The 14809-nt window shown below is 41.9% G+C and overlaps 1 protein-coding gene across 2 annotated transcripts in view; it reads left to right on the top strand.

Annotated features, from left to right (window-relative positions):
- The first annotated feature begins 417 nt into the window (after positions 1–417).
- The window catches only part of pard6a (par-6 family cell polarity regulator alpha), a 32484-nt gene continuing 18092 nt past the window's right edge, over positions 418–14809 (top strand). For both annotated transcript variants that reach the window (XM_084059830.1, XM_084059829.1), the window contains exons 1-2: positions 418–951; positions 6894–7116. In XM_084059830.1, the coding sequence (XP_083915956.1) occupies positions 844–951; positions 6894–7116 (331 nt within the window). In that variant the 5' untranslated portion in view covers positions 418–843. The remainder of the gene's footprint in view (positions 952–6893; positions 7117–14809) is intronic.

Raw genomic sequence — 14809 nt, 5'->3', positions numbered from 1 at the left:
AATTGGGCTTGTTTCCTAATGTTGTTTAAAGCAGTGTTTCTCAAACAATTTCAAGTCAAGGACCCCCCAAATTAATATGTAGGCTATTTTTGATCCATCTGAAAACATGTTATGCATTGCCAGGGACCCCCCCACACAAGATTTATGTTGTTAAAATGTTGAAAAAAACATTACATTTTAAGAAAGTTCTTCCAAGATTATTTTTGAAAATACACGACGCGTTGTCATGACTCGTGAGCTTAGATCAGTTATTTTCAAATAGCAAGGGCCGGGTCGCTTCTTTTGGACTTGTTTTCATAGGCTTGTTTCTCTCTCAAAACTTGGCAACACTGCGTGGAGGAGAGAGGGGAGGAGGAGAGCTCAGCTTGGAGGAGGAGGTGTGAGACAGAAGAGAGAGAGAGAGAGAGAGAGAGAGAGAGAGAGAGAGAGACATTATTATTATTACTACCGTGTCTACTACTGAGGAAGGGCTATCATACAGGAGTACAGTACAGTCAGGCTATCGAGAGACGCATCGACACACAGCCGTCTGTGTTGATACAGTAGGACGGTAGGAGGACCCGCACCTGTCGCCCTGCACCCCCCGGCCCGGGGTGTCCTGTTGTCATCCTGCTGTTCTGTCAGTGAATAATAATAATAATGCGCTGCTGACATCGGCAGCAAGGAGAAGAAGTGACAGAAGCGTTCTTTTCTCCCCCCCTGCCCGATTAGATAACTCACAATACAGAACGGACGGACGGGCAGACGGACGGATTCTCTACTCTCTCATCATCCATGTGTCCCATTATTATTTCACGGCGGAAAGGAGGGACATTATAACACATATAACTGCCGTGGATCTGGATGATCTTATCCGCAGTGCTGCTCCAGTCGGACAACAACACCATGTCGAGACACCAACGGACGCCGTTGAAACTCACCACCGACAATGTGGTGGAGGTCAAGAGCAAAGTGAGTATGAGGGATAATAATCATGAAGATGATGATGTTGTTTATTCATGTTTATTAAAAACACAGCAGGGCGCATGCAGTGTTTTTTTTATCCTCAAATATGTAGGTGCACCGGTCTACCGTCTAACCGTAGGGCGGTCATTTAAATGCAGAGCCCCCCTGCCATCCCCATAGACCACTGTTTCCCAAGCAGTGGGTCGGGACCCATTTGTGGGTCGTGGACACATTTTTATGGGTCACGAGTAAATATCCCTTTATTTGTTTCCTACACTTTGATTTAATTATTATTTTTTCAAAATATTTTCCAAAAAGATCCGCAAAAATGCCACAAAAATCATGAATTAAAAACAAATTAAATGATTTTTTAATTAATAAGTACAAATCTAAGAAATCCCATAAATGAGTCAACAAATGTTTAAAGAAGTAGTGAAAATAGCCGCTCTACAAGCTCCTTAGAAGCTTGTAGATCTGCTATTTTCACCAGTTTGGGTCTTGAGTTTGGTCTTCTGGGTCTTGAGCTAAAAAGTTTGGGAACCACTGCCATAGACCTCAACTGGATGGGACTAGGACTAGGGTGCGTTTACTCCATGGAGCCTCAAGGGCCATGATGTTGTCATGTCACCCTCTTCTCTCTCACCCTGTTGTTTACTATCTATCTATGAAGTAAGAAATAGGCCTACAGCATTCCTTCCTAATGATATCTTGGAAAACCATCTCCACTGGTTATTACTCACACAGCTGTGTGTGTGTGTGTGTGTGTGTGTGTGTGTGTGTGTGTGTGTGTGTGTGTGTGTGTGTGTGTGTGTGTGTGTTCGTGAGTGTGCACGCTTGATCACTTAATCCTTGATTATTTTGGGAAATAATAACTAGGACTGGGCCTTATGAACAGAATCAAATATCACAATATTTTGTCCAAGGAGATATCTAATTTTATTATAAAAATGTAATTAAAAAAAAGATCTACCAGTTTAGGATTTTTGCTATTTTAGATTATTTTTGTTGTTGTATAAAACAAGGCTAATGTGATTAAAACCAGGAAAAGACAACACTTATGCCATATCTTGATGTTACAATATCCTAATTCCCAGATGATCACAATGTCGATATTATATCAACATATTGCCCAGCCCTAGAAATAAGCTCACATAAGGTGTATATAAAAACATGTCATCCTCTGTTATCAGCCTTTAGCAAGCCTGCAGCTGCTAGGCTTTTTACACCATTGAGCATCCCCCCACCGTAGGCTAACTAACAGCTATTGATTACTCATTATTTAGACTGGCAGCATCTCCACTGATCTCTGGAGGTTCTTCTTGGTCGTTCCCTCCACAGTTTGAGTCGTCTTATGCTGTGTTTCGATATGGTTAATTCCGCATTCCACATCAGAGCTCTCTCTCTCTGTTCTTGATAACATTGATATATTGTTTCTCTGTTGAGCAATACTAAACAGAGAAAGAATGCAGAATGACGCACGCACGCACACACGCACGCACGCACGCACACACACAGTTGTGAATTATGTTTAGCCTACAGAGGAGATAGTTTTCGAACATAGGAATGTAGGCCTATGTTTTACTTAGATAAGTAAGTAGGATGACGAGAGAATGGAAAAAAGAGGGTAACGATGGTTCTAACCCACAATGCATTGAGTTAGTTGAGGTCTTTGGGTTTGCAAGGGGTCCGCTGGACAAGTGGGTCTGCCCAGAAGTGGGTCTGCCCATTTAGCCACCCAACTGGAATTCGCCTGAGACCCATCAGGTTCCTTTCAAATCTGAGCCAATTCCCTCTTAGTTATTTCTTAATAGATTGGATCTGGCTACATCCCCATGTCAAAAGGATTGGAGTATTTTGTATAATGAAGAACACCCACTTCAGGACCTGAGTACCTATCTGGTATCAGCTCCCTGAGAGCCTAGAATGAGGAGGGAAGCAGAAGTGCGAAAAGAAGAACCAGTTTGTCCACATGACACATGGATGTTCTACTGGAGAGACCTGTTGACAGTCCTGTTGAATAGTGTGATACCTACCACACCGACGTGTCTAAAAACGTGTCTCTCTGGGGATATGCTACAAGTTGTACATGGCAGAATCCTGATTTAGTTACAAAGTCCTTTCTTTCCTTTCCCTTCTCATCTCTCTCTCTTTCTCTCTCTCTCTCTCTCTCATGCTGTCATTCTCTATCTACCTCTCTCTCTCCTTTTATTATTCATGATGTGAAACCACTCCAGCCACTCAATCTACTCTCCAGAGAGTTCTGTTGTCTGTCCATCTGTCTGTCAACAATCTGCTCATCATGACCCAGCATATACAGTTGTTTGGTAGGATATTATCGAGTTGACTCAGACATACCGTAGTTAGCCTACAGTAGTATACATTACTAGCGTGTTGGGGAGTTGCACCAGTAGCTTGCCGAATGAATTTGCATTATGTCCCTGGATTGATTCTGGATGCAGACATGTGGTGCTTGCCACCTCTGCACTTGTTGTCTTGTCTCTCTGAAAGAAAAACAACACAAAGAGTGAGAGAGAGAGAGAGAGAGAGAGAGAGACGCACAGACTTCACTGATTCACTCACTTCTGGCAAAATAACGTTAGGATTGACTAGATTATGATAGACATTCTAATGTAACGTAACATTATAATGTAACGGTAATTACGGTATAATGTCAGAATTCCTAGTTTACACCAATACTTTAGTTTTCCTTCATCTTTTGCCATCTCACAGCCTTTTATCCAGCACGAGTACTGCTGGTTTTACAAGCACTCCTATAGGAGAAGCAACAGTGTAGCTGCTGTGCAACAAACTAGGGGTGCAACACTTAATTTATTTTTTTCATGTTGATTTGTTGATAAAAAAAACACACACGATTACTCAATTACTTGAAAAAGTAATCTATAGAATAATCGGCAGGAACTGTACAAGAAGAGGTGCGTAGTCAAAGCTCTGCGCATCATCAAGGACAGGCACCACCCCAGCCACAAACTGTTCAAACCCCTACAATGACCGCGACGGGGCAAAACAGCCTACCGTAGTAGCAAGGGCCAGACCACCTGGTTTATGAACAGCATCCACCCGTACCATCAGACTGTTGAACAACGCATGACCACCACCTGTCATCAGGATGGCCTTTTGCTTTCCTCATGGACACTTGCCATTTTTTATATATATATATATATATATAATTTAACTACTTATGCCCTGTATTCTTCAACGTGCAATGAATTGTGAAAATAGCCGATCTACAAGTTCTCAACATATCCTGTGTAGGTAGGTTAAGATGAGCTGGTTCTGCACCAATGCATCAACATGGTTGGCTACCAATGATCACCAATATATAGTGAATCCCTAGTGCTAGCGTTTCAGTCTCTACAATCAACATCAGCTGTCTCTGAAGAGAGGAATGGTTTGACAACATTGTCTTGGTGTTTTGCCTCAAGTGAGTTTAAAAGTGTCAGACCCCACAAGAAAAATGTACTGTAGTTTCCTGGTTAAAAAATAGGTTTGAGGTATGATTGCAAGGAAAATACTTGTAGGGTTAGGATTAGGCAATAAAACAAAAACTCTTCCTAGGCCTAAACCATTGCTGTCCTCACAAGTGTAGAAATACCAACGTGTGTGTGCGAGGGCGCTGGCACATTTGAGTTTTTGCTGTTTTCTCTTGTTTTGTGGCATAGTACCAAACCCAAATGATTAGAAATCAATAGTCTCTTGTCTACAGTCCTACCCAAAAGGCAGGAGTAATTAGCCGTGCCACTGTTCATTGTTGAGCTCGTGTCCACGCTGGCTTAGGGTTTATTGTGGACTTTCATAATGAAAACACTGTGAACTCTATTCTACCTCAGAGATTCTAAAGTTCCTAAAGTGCCAGGTTCCTTTTCCCCTATAGTCTTCACCAATTTATTTGCAATATAAGATCTACAAGCTCACAACGCGTCCCATTGTGAGCTTGCAGATCTGCTATTTTCACAGAAGGTTCGCCCTAGAATAGGAATGCTAGTAGGGTTCATGTGGTTAAACAAAGATTGGAAAGCGTCTATCACCTGTTTTCAGATAATGATTTTAGGAGTGAAATTATTAATTGAATAACTGATTAACAGAATATTACTCAAATAAAAATGTAGTAATTGAATAACGGGTTTAGTGATGTGTCCCTCTAAAAATTTGTATGTGATCTAACTCTGTGCACGTCCTTAGTAGTAGTGCTGCCGGCCTACGGCAGAATAATCTTAATAGTCTTCAAGAGACAAGAAGGTGGCTGCACACACTGGTAGTCAAAGTCATACCCTGAAGAAACCTGTCGAAACGTTGGTTTCTTTTTACTCTGCGTCCAAAAATAAAGTATTTGTACCTTCTTGTCTCTTGAAGACTACTATTTATATTGTGATCTAACTTAACTAAAAAATGTGAACATTTGTCTTTGTTCCATATTATGAAATTAAATGTTATGTCTTACAGTATGTGTTTGACTGCTGGGTAAACTTAACAATAAGCAATTTCAAGACCTTTTTCTGTGTCAGATAACATGTGCTGACATCTACCATGATTTTGTACTTGTTACACTATTCTAGTGTCATTATGGTCTGAATTAATCGCATAGATTAATTGGATAATTAGAGGATAGTATAATTGATTATGAAAATAATTGTTATTTGCAGCCCTAGCTATCTGTGATTGATTGTTTTGGTTATCCAGTTTTCTGGAAATGTTTTAACAATTTATTATAGAATGTCAAATTTGATAGCGCACCAAACTGAAGCGTACATTGAATGAGAGCATCTCTGAAGCGCTTGTCAATGCCAACAATCAGCTAGTATTGTATACTGAATAAGGGTGAAAATGGTGCGTCAATGGTGAGTCATGAAGTGCCCCATAGCAACAAACACAACTTCTGCAAGTATTGTTTCTTTTAGACAGATGTAGGGAAGAGTGGGAGACAGTCTAAGGGAGGCACAGGAGAGATGGCTGGATTGTGTAGGGTCCAGGGCCAGCTGGCATACAAAAAGGGGCCTTAATGACCCTGAACACTTAAACAGGAACACCTCGAGTCAGGTTTAAGCTGGGTGGAGCTATGCTGACTATTTTATGGTGTCACAAAAACCTATGGGCCAAAAACAATGATGATAAAGGGATAAGGTAAATTGGCCTGCTCCTAGAGGAGGAACAAAAACTAACAGGAGTGTGAGGGAGTTGTCAATCAAAGATAGAATGTCACGGGGTTGTCCGATATTGGCTTTTTTACCGATAACCGATATACCGATATTGTCCAACTCTTAATTACCGATACCGATATCAACCGATACCGATATATGCGGGGATTATTGTGATTAGGGTAAGCTCAAATTTCATATCACACACACCATATACAGTAAGAACTCCTGTAACTTATTTATAAAGCAAAAAAAAATTTTTTTTTTTTTTTCAAAAACCGATACCGATATTTTCCCGATATCAATTTTTATGCTAATATCGGCCGATAATATCGGGAGGCCGATAAAATCGGACATCCCTAATGTGCCCTGAGAAGAGTAACTGCAGCCAGAGTAACTGAAAACACCTGCAGGGATTCCACCGGACCAATTTTAGCCTCTGCGCTCCGCAGAGAATAAAATAGCCGATCTACAAGCTCACAGCACGTTGCAACGCAAGGCATTGTAAGCTTGTAGATCTGCTTTTTTATTTTTGAAAACCTTTTAATTTTTTTAATCTTGGTCTATAATGACATGCCCAAAATAGAGACAGTAGGTTGAAAGTGTTTAAAAATCGAGACACATCGGCTGCATAATTCCATAATATCGATAATATCGTCACCAAAAATGTCAAATAATGGATGTATCAGTCAGGCTGATCAGTCAATCAATGGAGTGTTTCTATTGTTTTAACCGCATCAACACATCTAGAATCACATGCAGTTCATTGGTAACTTTGTCTTCATGTCTTTGCAGTACGAGGCAGAGTACCGTCGGTTTGCCCTGAAGAGAAACGGTCCAGGTGGCTTCCTGGAGTTCTACCGCCTCCTTCAGACCATCCACCGCATCCCGGGTGTTGATGTGTTGCTGGGATACGCCGATGTCCAGGGCGACCTGCTGCCCATCAACAACGATGACAACTTCCACAAAGCCGTCTCCTCCGCCAATCCCCTACTTCGTATCATCATCACCAAGAGAGGTAAGACAAGAAGGTTATTTTGCTCAATACTGGGAGCAGGAAAATACTTTTGTTATTGGAACAATGGAAAGATTAAGACTCACTCAAAGCATTGATCACAGCCGTATTTTGACACGCATTTGAAATATCCCACTTTTGAAATATCCCAACCTGAAGATGCGCATTGCATTGCTCACCCTAATGTTTTGTATACAACTGTTATGACTTATTAGAAAGTGCAACACTTCACCGTAAACCTATAACACAGCAGCTCCGATACGCCACTGTTGTATTTCCAGGTGTCACCGAGTGGTAAAAGATATTTGTGTGTGTTTTTAATGGGTTTTCCATCGAGTGGCAGCGCAACGCTTCCAGTTAGTGCATCAATACTGCGTCGGTGGCGGTGCTGGCAGTGTGAATTGGCCTTTAACCACTTACACTTCTATACTTCATTGACCAGGGTCCCCCAGGGGTCTATACTTTGTCCCCTCCTTTTTCTGTTCGACACCAAATATCTTAGTTGACAATATTTTCGCCAAAGGTTCGCCTACTATGACATGTCCAGAATAGAGACAGTAGGGTTCATGTGGTTAAAGGCTGTATTATTCCTGCTCTGGCTGGCACCCAGTATGTGTAGCACGGCTGTGCGTAGTACACACACTCTGGACTATCGTGTATTTGGCCGAATTTCGTGCGACCGTCCACGCACGCCCGCCGGGTGGAAGTACAAATAGAAAGAAGCGTTATGGCGAAAGAAAATATTATTTATTGAAGAACAATCAGTGGGGAAAGACATGTTGCCGGAAGCACATGCTTTATGGCACAGGATAGCTTTGGGCCTGCAGCCTAAAAACAATACGAAAAACCATGAATGAATAATCGATGATTCTGAACTACTCCTGTGTTTGCCTATATGTTGCTCCCACAAATACACATTATGAGCCTCCACACATTATGAGCCTCCACCCCCGCCTTCCTCATCACAGTTTTCTCTCTCTTAGGGTATTCTACCTGTTGTCTCTGCTTGCTAGTGTTGAGTGTGTTGATGTTAGCTAGACGCTCAGCTGCTGAGACCTCTATTCGCATCATCAAACACTCTTTATTCCCAGTAAAGAACACCACCTGATTATTCACTAGATGGTCTCTCTCTCTCTCTCTCTCTCTCTCTCTCTCTCTCTCTCTCTCTCTCTCTCTCTCTCTCTCTCTCTCTCTCTCTCTCTCTCTCTCTCTCCTCTCCCTCTCCCTCTCCCTCTCCCTCTCCCTCTCTCTCTCTCTCTCTTCCTGCTGCGCTGGTTCCCTGCTCACACTTGCATGGCGTTTCTGCTTTATTAGATAGTATACTGCAGAGAAAAGACAACAACGACAGTCGCCTTTGTGGCAGCGTACCACAAAGGATGAAGAGCGCTCTCAAACGCATGGCACAAGCTGCTTGTGTCCGTATCAGCCTGCTGACCATCTGACATCTGGCCACTTGTGGATCAATCAGTGCTTTTACTGTATAATTGTACATGGGAGGAAAGCTGGATCAACAGTAGAACAAATAATTGATTACTAAAATAGCAGATCTACAAGTACACAATGCATCATGGTGCAATGTGTGGTGAGCTAGTAGAAGGCCTATTTCTGCTATGTTTGTGCGACACCATTGTACAACAAAGTAAATATAAATAGGACTTAGGTGGTTAATCAGACTAATCGATTTAGTCAATTCAAAAAAATCGTATTAGAATTGCTTCACATTGATTTCATTCATTTTCCTGAAAAAACACGCTTCAAGATTATTTGATTAATCGAAAAACAATCAATAGTCGCAGCCCTAATGTCATGCATTTATATGTCAAACTGAACCCCTGTTAGCTCGCCATCCGTCTCCTGTCCTGCTGCTCACCCACCTCCTCCCCACAGCTCCATCTGCTTCCATGTACCATTTGGGAATCATGTTACTCCTGGCCAAAGTCTATTGTAGTGATTTTCAGCCATTCTATTTTCAAAGACCCCCATTTTTAGGCTGTGCATTAGGCCAAATCCTGAGAGTGTACAAAAGGTTCCTATCACAATTATATAGCTGGGGACCCCGTAGGACCCTTGGAGGTCCCCGGACCCCACGTTGATAACCAGTGTTCTATTTATAGTATGCATTCACATGCTGCATCTAGCTCTAACCCAGAGAGCCATGACATCACATCTAGTCCCCCAAAACCAAACCTATTTCCATGTGTTCTCTTAACACCAATCTTGAATATGTCTTATATATGTCTGTCTTGAATATGAAATGAATGAAAGTTGCTCATCTGTATGAAATGCAGGCATGCATTGAATGTGCACTGGCATTTTTCCTTACTAGATTAACTCCTCTCCACTCCTATCTCCTCCTCCCTGATATCTCCTTTCCCATATCATTATTTTATGTCTTCCGCTCTATCTTTTCAATCTATGTGTCTGCCTCAATCTGGTTGCCTCTCTCATCTTACTTTCCATTCATGCATGTCTCTCCCCATCCATCTCTTTTGTGCGCACTCTACAGCTCGTATTCAATAATTGTTACTCTGGTTTAGAATGCATTGCAGTTTACTGAATCTCTCTCTCTCTCTGTCTCTCTCTCTCTCTCTCTCTCTCTCTCTCCTACTGTACTCTCTCTCTCTCTCTCTCTCTCTCTCTCTCTCTCTCTCTCTCTCACACACACACACACACACTATTTCTCTCTCTCTCTCTCTCTAATCTGTTATCGAGTAGAATAGGCTGTCATTGTTCAAGATTTACAGACAAACGCAAGTCTAATCAGATTAACTCCATGGCCTCAGGATGAAGAATGAATTGTGGTTTCAGGTGAAAGAGAGTCAATGAATGACAGGAGGGGCAAAAGACAGACAGAGAACGATGAGTCAGATTGGAGAGAAGTAGAAAGAATCTATTTGGCTATTTCAGAGCCATAGAGAGAGGGATGTGCTACAGTACATGCACGCACGCACAGGCATACACACAGGCACGCACACACACAGGCACGCACATGCACTTTCAACCAACATCCTGTTTAATAGAGCACTATTAAACAGGATGGTCAGTGTGTGCGGCATTCAACAAACAACCAGCAAAATGTTGAGACATGTTTCATAATCTCACTTCACCCCAAGGCATTAGATTGAACACACACACACACACACACACACACGTGTGCATTCACTCACAATGGATTATAAATGTTAATCTCTGTTTTGCCTCAGGAACCAGCAAGCACCTCGTTAGTACAGAGTCGAATAATTACCCAACAAACATATGCTCACACAATTATTTATCCCTTGAGTAAAACACTATTCATATAACACCTTCATATTCATAACAAAGAAAGAAATGAAGGGAAAATTGGTCTTAATAACCATAAATTGTATGCTATGTCTCATGATGCCGGACACTTCAGGCCAATATCCATACATTGTATGCTACTGTATGTCTCATGATGTTTGACACTTCAGGCTAATATCCACACATTGTATGCTACTGTATGTATGTTGGACACCAGGCTAAGTTTATGTCTTTGTCAAATCTTGATAAAAGGAGTAAAGTAGGCCTAAGTAGCCTTCGGAACCAATGGTCCCTGAGCCATGTGGCCATATACTGTAGGTTAGGAGCCTATCTCCTGTTTCTGTAGCCTGAGGCAGCTTGCTGTACAAGTACAGGTCACCACTTGGACATGATGCTAGCTAGTATGTGACGGGTGTTTATCCCCAATACAACCCAAGCAGGGAGGCATTGAGTACTGTTTTTATAGTCTTTGTTATGACTTGGCTTAAGGGATTGAACCCTGACCTCCCAGTCTCAGAGTGGACACTCTGACCACAAGGCCACTGAGCTGGTTAACCCATTAAGACCTGAGGTCAGTTCTACAAATGCCTTCTAAATCTGTAGTTCTCACACTTTCAAGATTTTAAATAGCAGATGTGAGCTTGTAGATCTGCTATTTCCGAATAGCCTACAGAAAAATCTAAAATTACACAGATGCTTTCCCGGTTTTAATGGAAAGGAGGAAAGCTAACAAGCAATGTTTTACCTGTTAGCTATTCGTTTTAAATAAGTAAAATTGGGAAAATGAGTTTCATAGTTGTACAGTATGTTCCCAGCTCTGCCCTCAAGATCATTCAGGGAGGTGGTTTTGGTGATGCTTGGTGAGCAGCACAATTACCTTTTAGAGGCTTAAAATGATCACAACAGACTATAATAAACTATTTCAACCCTTTTGGAAACCGCAAAGCATTAATTGTCCATGACGCAGTTCCGTAACCCTCAATTTAACTATGGTATGATGTGTGATGTGATGTTATAAAACTTATAGTTCCGGTATTTCGTTGTGATTGGCTGAGCCACGTTCTAAGCCATTGTAAAATGCTCTATAAACACACATCTGTGACCACATGTATCAGTATTACTGCCACAACGGCATGTTTACAATCGGGACTACTTTCTTGTAGAAATTATTCTTGTAGTGAAATTGTTATTAAAAACTGTTTTAATTGGAATATGTCTATGATATTCATGTTGCCTTATTTGGTAACAATTTTTGAAATTAAGCCAATCTTTCTCAAAGTGGGGTCCAGGGACCCTCAGGGTTCCTAGATGGGGTTCTGAATGGACACTTAACAGCCCTGTAACTCTGAGAGTGTACATACTGTATGGAATCAAATGGTCCCTTTGGTCCATTCGGTTCTATTTGTACACTCTCAGAGTTATGGGGGTTCTTGAAATAATTCTTTTTTGAGAACCACTGATCTAAGCAAAAAGCCACATGAGGCCATGGTTTCGGGTGATTTTAGAACGGATAAGGTTGTTGTAAGGCCTAAACACGCCCCTTAACTGTTCAAAAAGCACTGCCTCTTGAGGCTTATTGCTTTATTAATCACCACGTTAACACATTTCTGTGTGTGTGTGTGTGTGTGTGTGTGTGTGTGTGTGTGTGTGTGTGTGTGTGTGTGTGTGTGTGTGTGTGTGTGTGTGTGTGTGTGTGTGTGTGTGTGTGTACAGTATGCATGTGGTATTGAAATGTGAAATGTTCACACGTGCCTCAAAGCCTTATCAAGCTCCCTGCTTCTATTTCAAGGCAAATAAGAATTCAAATTTGCTCCCTGCACAGGAGCTTAGCTGAGCTCAGCTCACTCACACTTTCCTCTCTCTCTCTCTCTCTCTCTCTCTCTCTCTCCTTCTCTCTCTCTCATCTGTCTTTCTCTTCCACACTTTTACCTGTGCTCCACTGAGTCTCTTTTTCGTTCTGCCTCATTGTCTCTACCTCCATGTTGTTTCATGTTTTCGATCTGTCAGCCTCTTTGTCTCTGTTGCTGCATTCCTCTCTGCCTCTGTATGTTGTTGAAGAGAGTAAGACCACATTGAAAGAGAGATTTAGCAAAGGCTCAACAGAGTTGATGCTCTCTCTCTCTGTGTGTGTGTGTGTGTGTGTGTGTGTGTGTGTGTGTGTGTGTGTGTGTGTGTGTGTGTGGGGGGGGGGTATTACTATTTCCGTTTCCCTACTGGTGTGTGAGTGTGCATTCATATGTACAGTATAGCTTCTGTTTGTATGTAGAATTGTGGATATGTACTTGCGTGCGTGCATGTACAGTATGTGTGAGTTAGTGTGCATGTGTGCGTGTGTGTGCGTGTGCCCGTGCGCGTGCGTGCGAACCAGAGAGAGAGTGTGTTTATGAGAGATAGGAGACCATCTGCTGTTATATGCCATTAGCCACTCAGTGGGATGAGCTCATTCTAAAAGGCTACATCAATCATAACAACACCATTCACTGTCACCACTGTATATGTGTGTGTGTGTGTGTGTGTGTGTGTGTGTGTGTGTGTGTGTGTGTGTGTGTGTGTGTGTGTGTGTGTGTGTGTGTGTGTGTGTGTGTGTGTGTGTGTGTGTGTGTGTGTGTGTGTGTGTGTTTGTGTGAGTGAGCGTACTTACAAAATTGGGGTGAAAGGTTGACATAGGGTAGGGTTCTTCAATTTTAACCATCAAACACATTTAATCACAGTAGACGTCCCCCAGTCTGCATGTACCCAGCATTAGCATTACATTGCTACTGCATTAGTACTACACTGGGACTACATTAGTATTGCATTGGTACTACACTGGAACTACATTGGTACTACACTGGAACTACATTGGTACTACATAATTACTACTGCATCTTCAGTACTATAGCACCTTTTGACAGCTTTGAATTTTCAAATTCTTATCATCACCAAGGCTAAGCTCATGTGGCAGCAAGAATCTTACGTGTGCGCGCACGTGTGTGTGTGTGTATGTGTATCTGTGTGTGCGAGTGTGTGCGAGTGTGTGCGCTCACACACGCTATTGGCCTAGCTGCGGTAAAAATGATCCATTTGACCTTCACAACAAAGTCCACTGGAGTAGAATGCAATGGAAACAATAGCAACAATATTAACCTGGAGATGTGAAAAGCAACATATTGTGTAAATCTGTACCAATTAAGTAGTCTGGCTGACACAACTGGACTGAATCCAATGTCTGGGAAGCCTTCTTTGATCTTGAAGCGGCTGTGCCCTCAGACCTTAAGGCGGGGTCGTATGCTGGTTCCCCCCTTTCAAATGTAATGAATCATGATCTACAAGCCACCCCACAAAACCACACATGAGCCACCTGGTTGTGGTTGTTGTTGTTTTCTCTTCTTTTCATCAACTGTTTTAGTTTGTCTTTTAATTTTCTTCTTATTGATATGACCGTAGTTTGACAGGAAATGGGGAGAGAGTGATGGGAGTGACACACAGCAAAGGCTGTTGTGATTGGGACTCAAACCCACGACACACTGTCAGGCTACTGTACATTGAGCATACTGTAGGTGCCCGGACCGCTACGCCAGCCGCCCAGATCTGCTACTTTTGATACATATTGTGTATGCTTGCTTACTGTGTTTTCTGTGATGGCTATTTTGTTCAATGCTCCAGGCCTGGACCCTAACACTGACACTGTCCATGGTGCTGATGGCGTATATGAGAGGGAAGTCGCCAAGTCGGGGTGTGTTTGTGTTATAGACTGTGTGTCAAAGAGTGCATTTCACTTGATGCAGCAGTATAGCCCAATGATTAGGCTCTTATTTGATCATAATTATGATAATAAAGTGCGAACATATTTTACATTAAAAGAGTAAAAAAGAAAAATGAGATTTTTTTTGTTGTTGAACGCAACAAAACAACATTAAAAACCATTAACCATCAAACATGAGCCGTAAGGCATTCTATTGTAATAAGGCTGCCTCATGTGTGTATGTACTGTATGCCATTCTGTCTGCCTATGCCTATACACTGTACTGTATCGACCTCAAATCACAACACAAGGCCATGAAACTTCATGACGTTCAAACGTAGACTTCCGCTACCTGTTACATAAATTATGAACACAATAGAAGGTAACCTTCTTGGTCAGTTTTTAATTGTCAGCTCTTAGAGGTGCAGACACAACATTAAGAAAATACACACACCAGGGGTCATCACCATGCCGGCTTGTGATGGACATACAAAATGAGCGTCAATAATTATTATCAGAAACACAGCTAGAGCTAGCCCTAAGTGTATACTAGTGGACTCCTAATGTGCCATAATATGCCAATGTGCAACTGTATTTCTCAAATCCAGCATCAATGCAGCATCCAAGTCTATAACCAAGTGTCAGTACAGTACAGTATGTACACACAAATACAAAAATACACAGACAAAC

Source organism: Gymnoscopelus microlampas, assembly GCF_963454915.1.
Source record: "Gymnoscopelus microlampas genome assembly, chromosome: 6".
NCBI lineage: Eukaryota > Metazoa > Chordata > Actinopteri > Myctophiformes > Myctophidae > Gymnoscopelus > Gymnoscopelus microlampas.
Note: the sequence above shows the minus strand (reverse complement) of the source record. Positions and strands in the feature narration are given on the sequence as shown.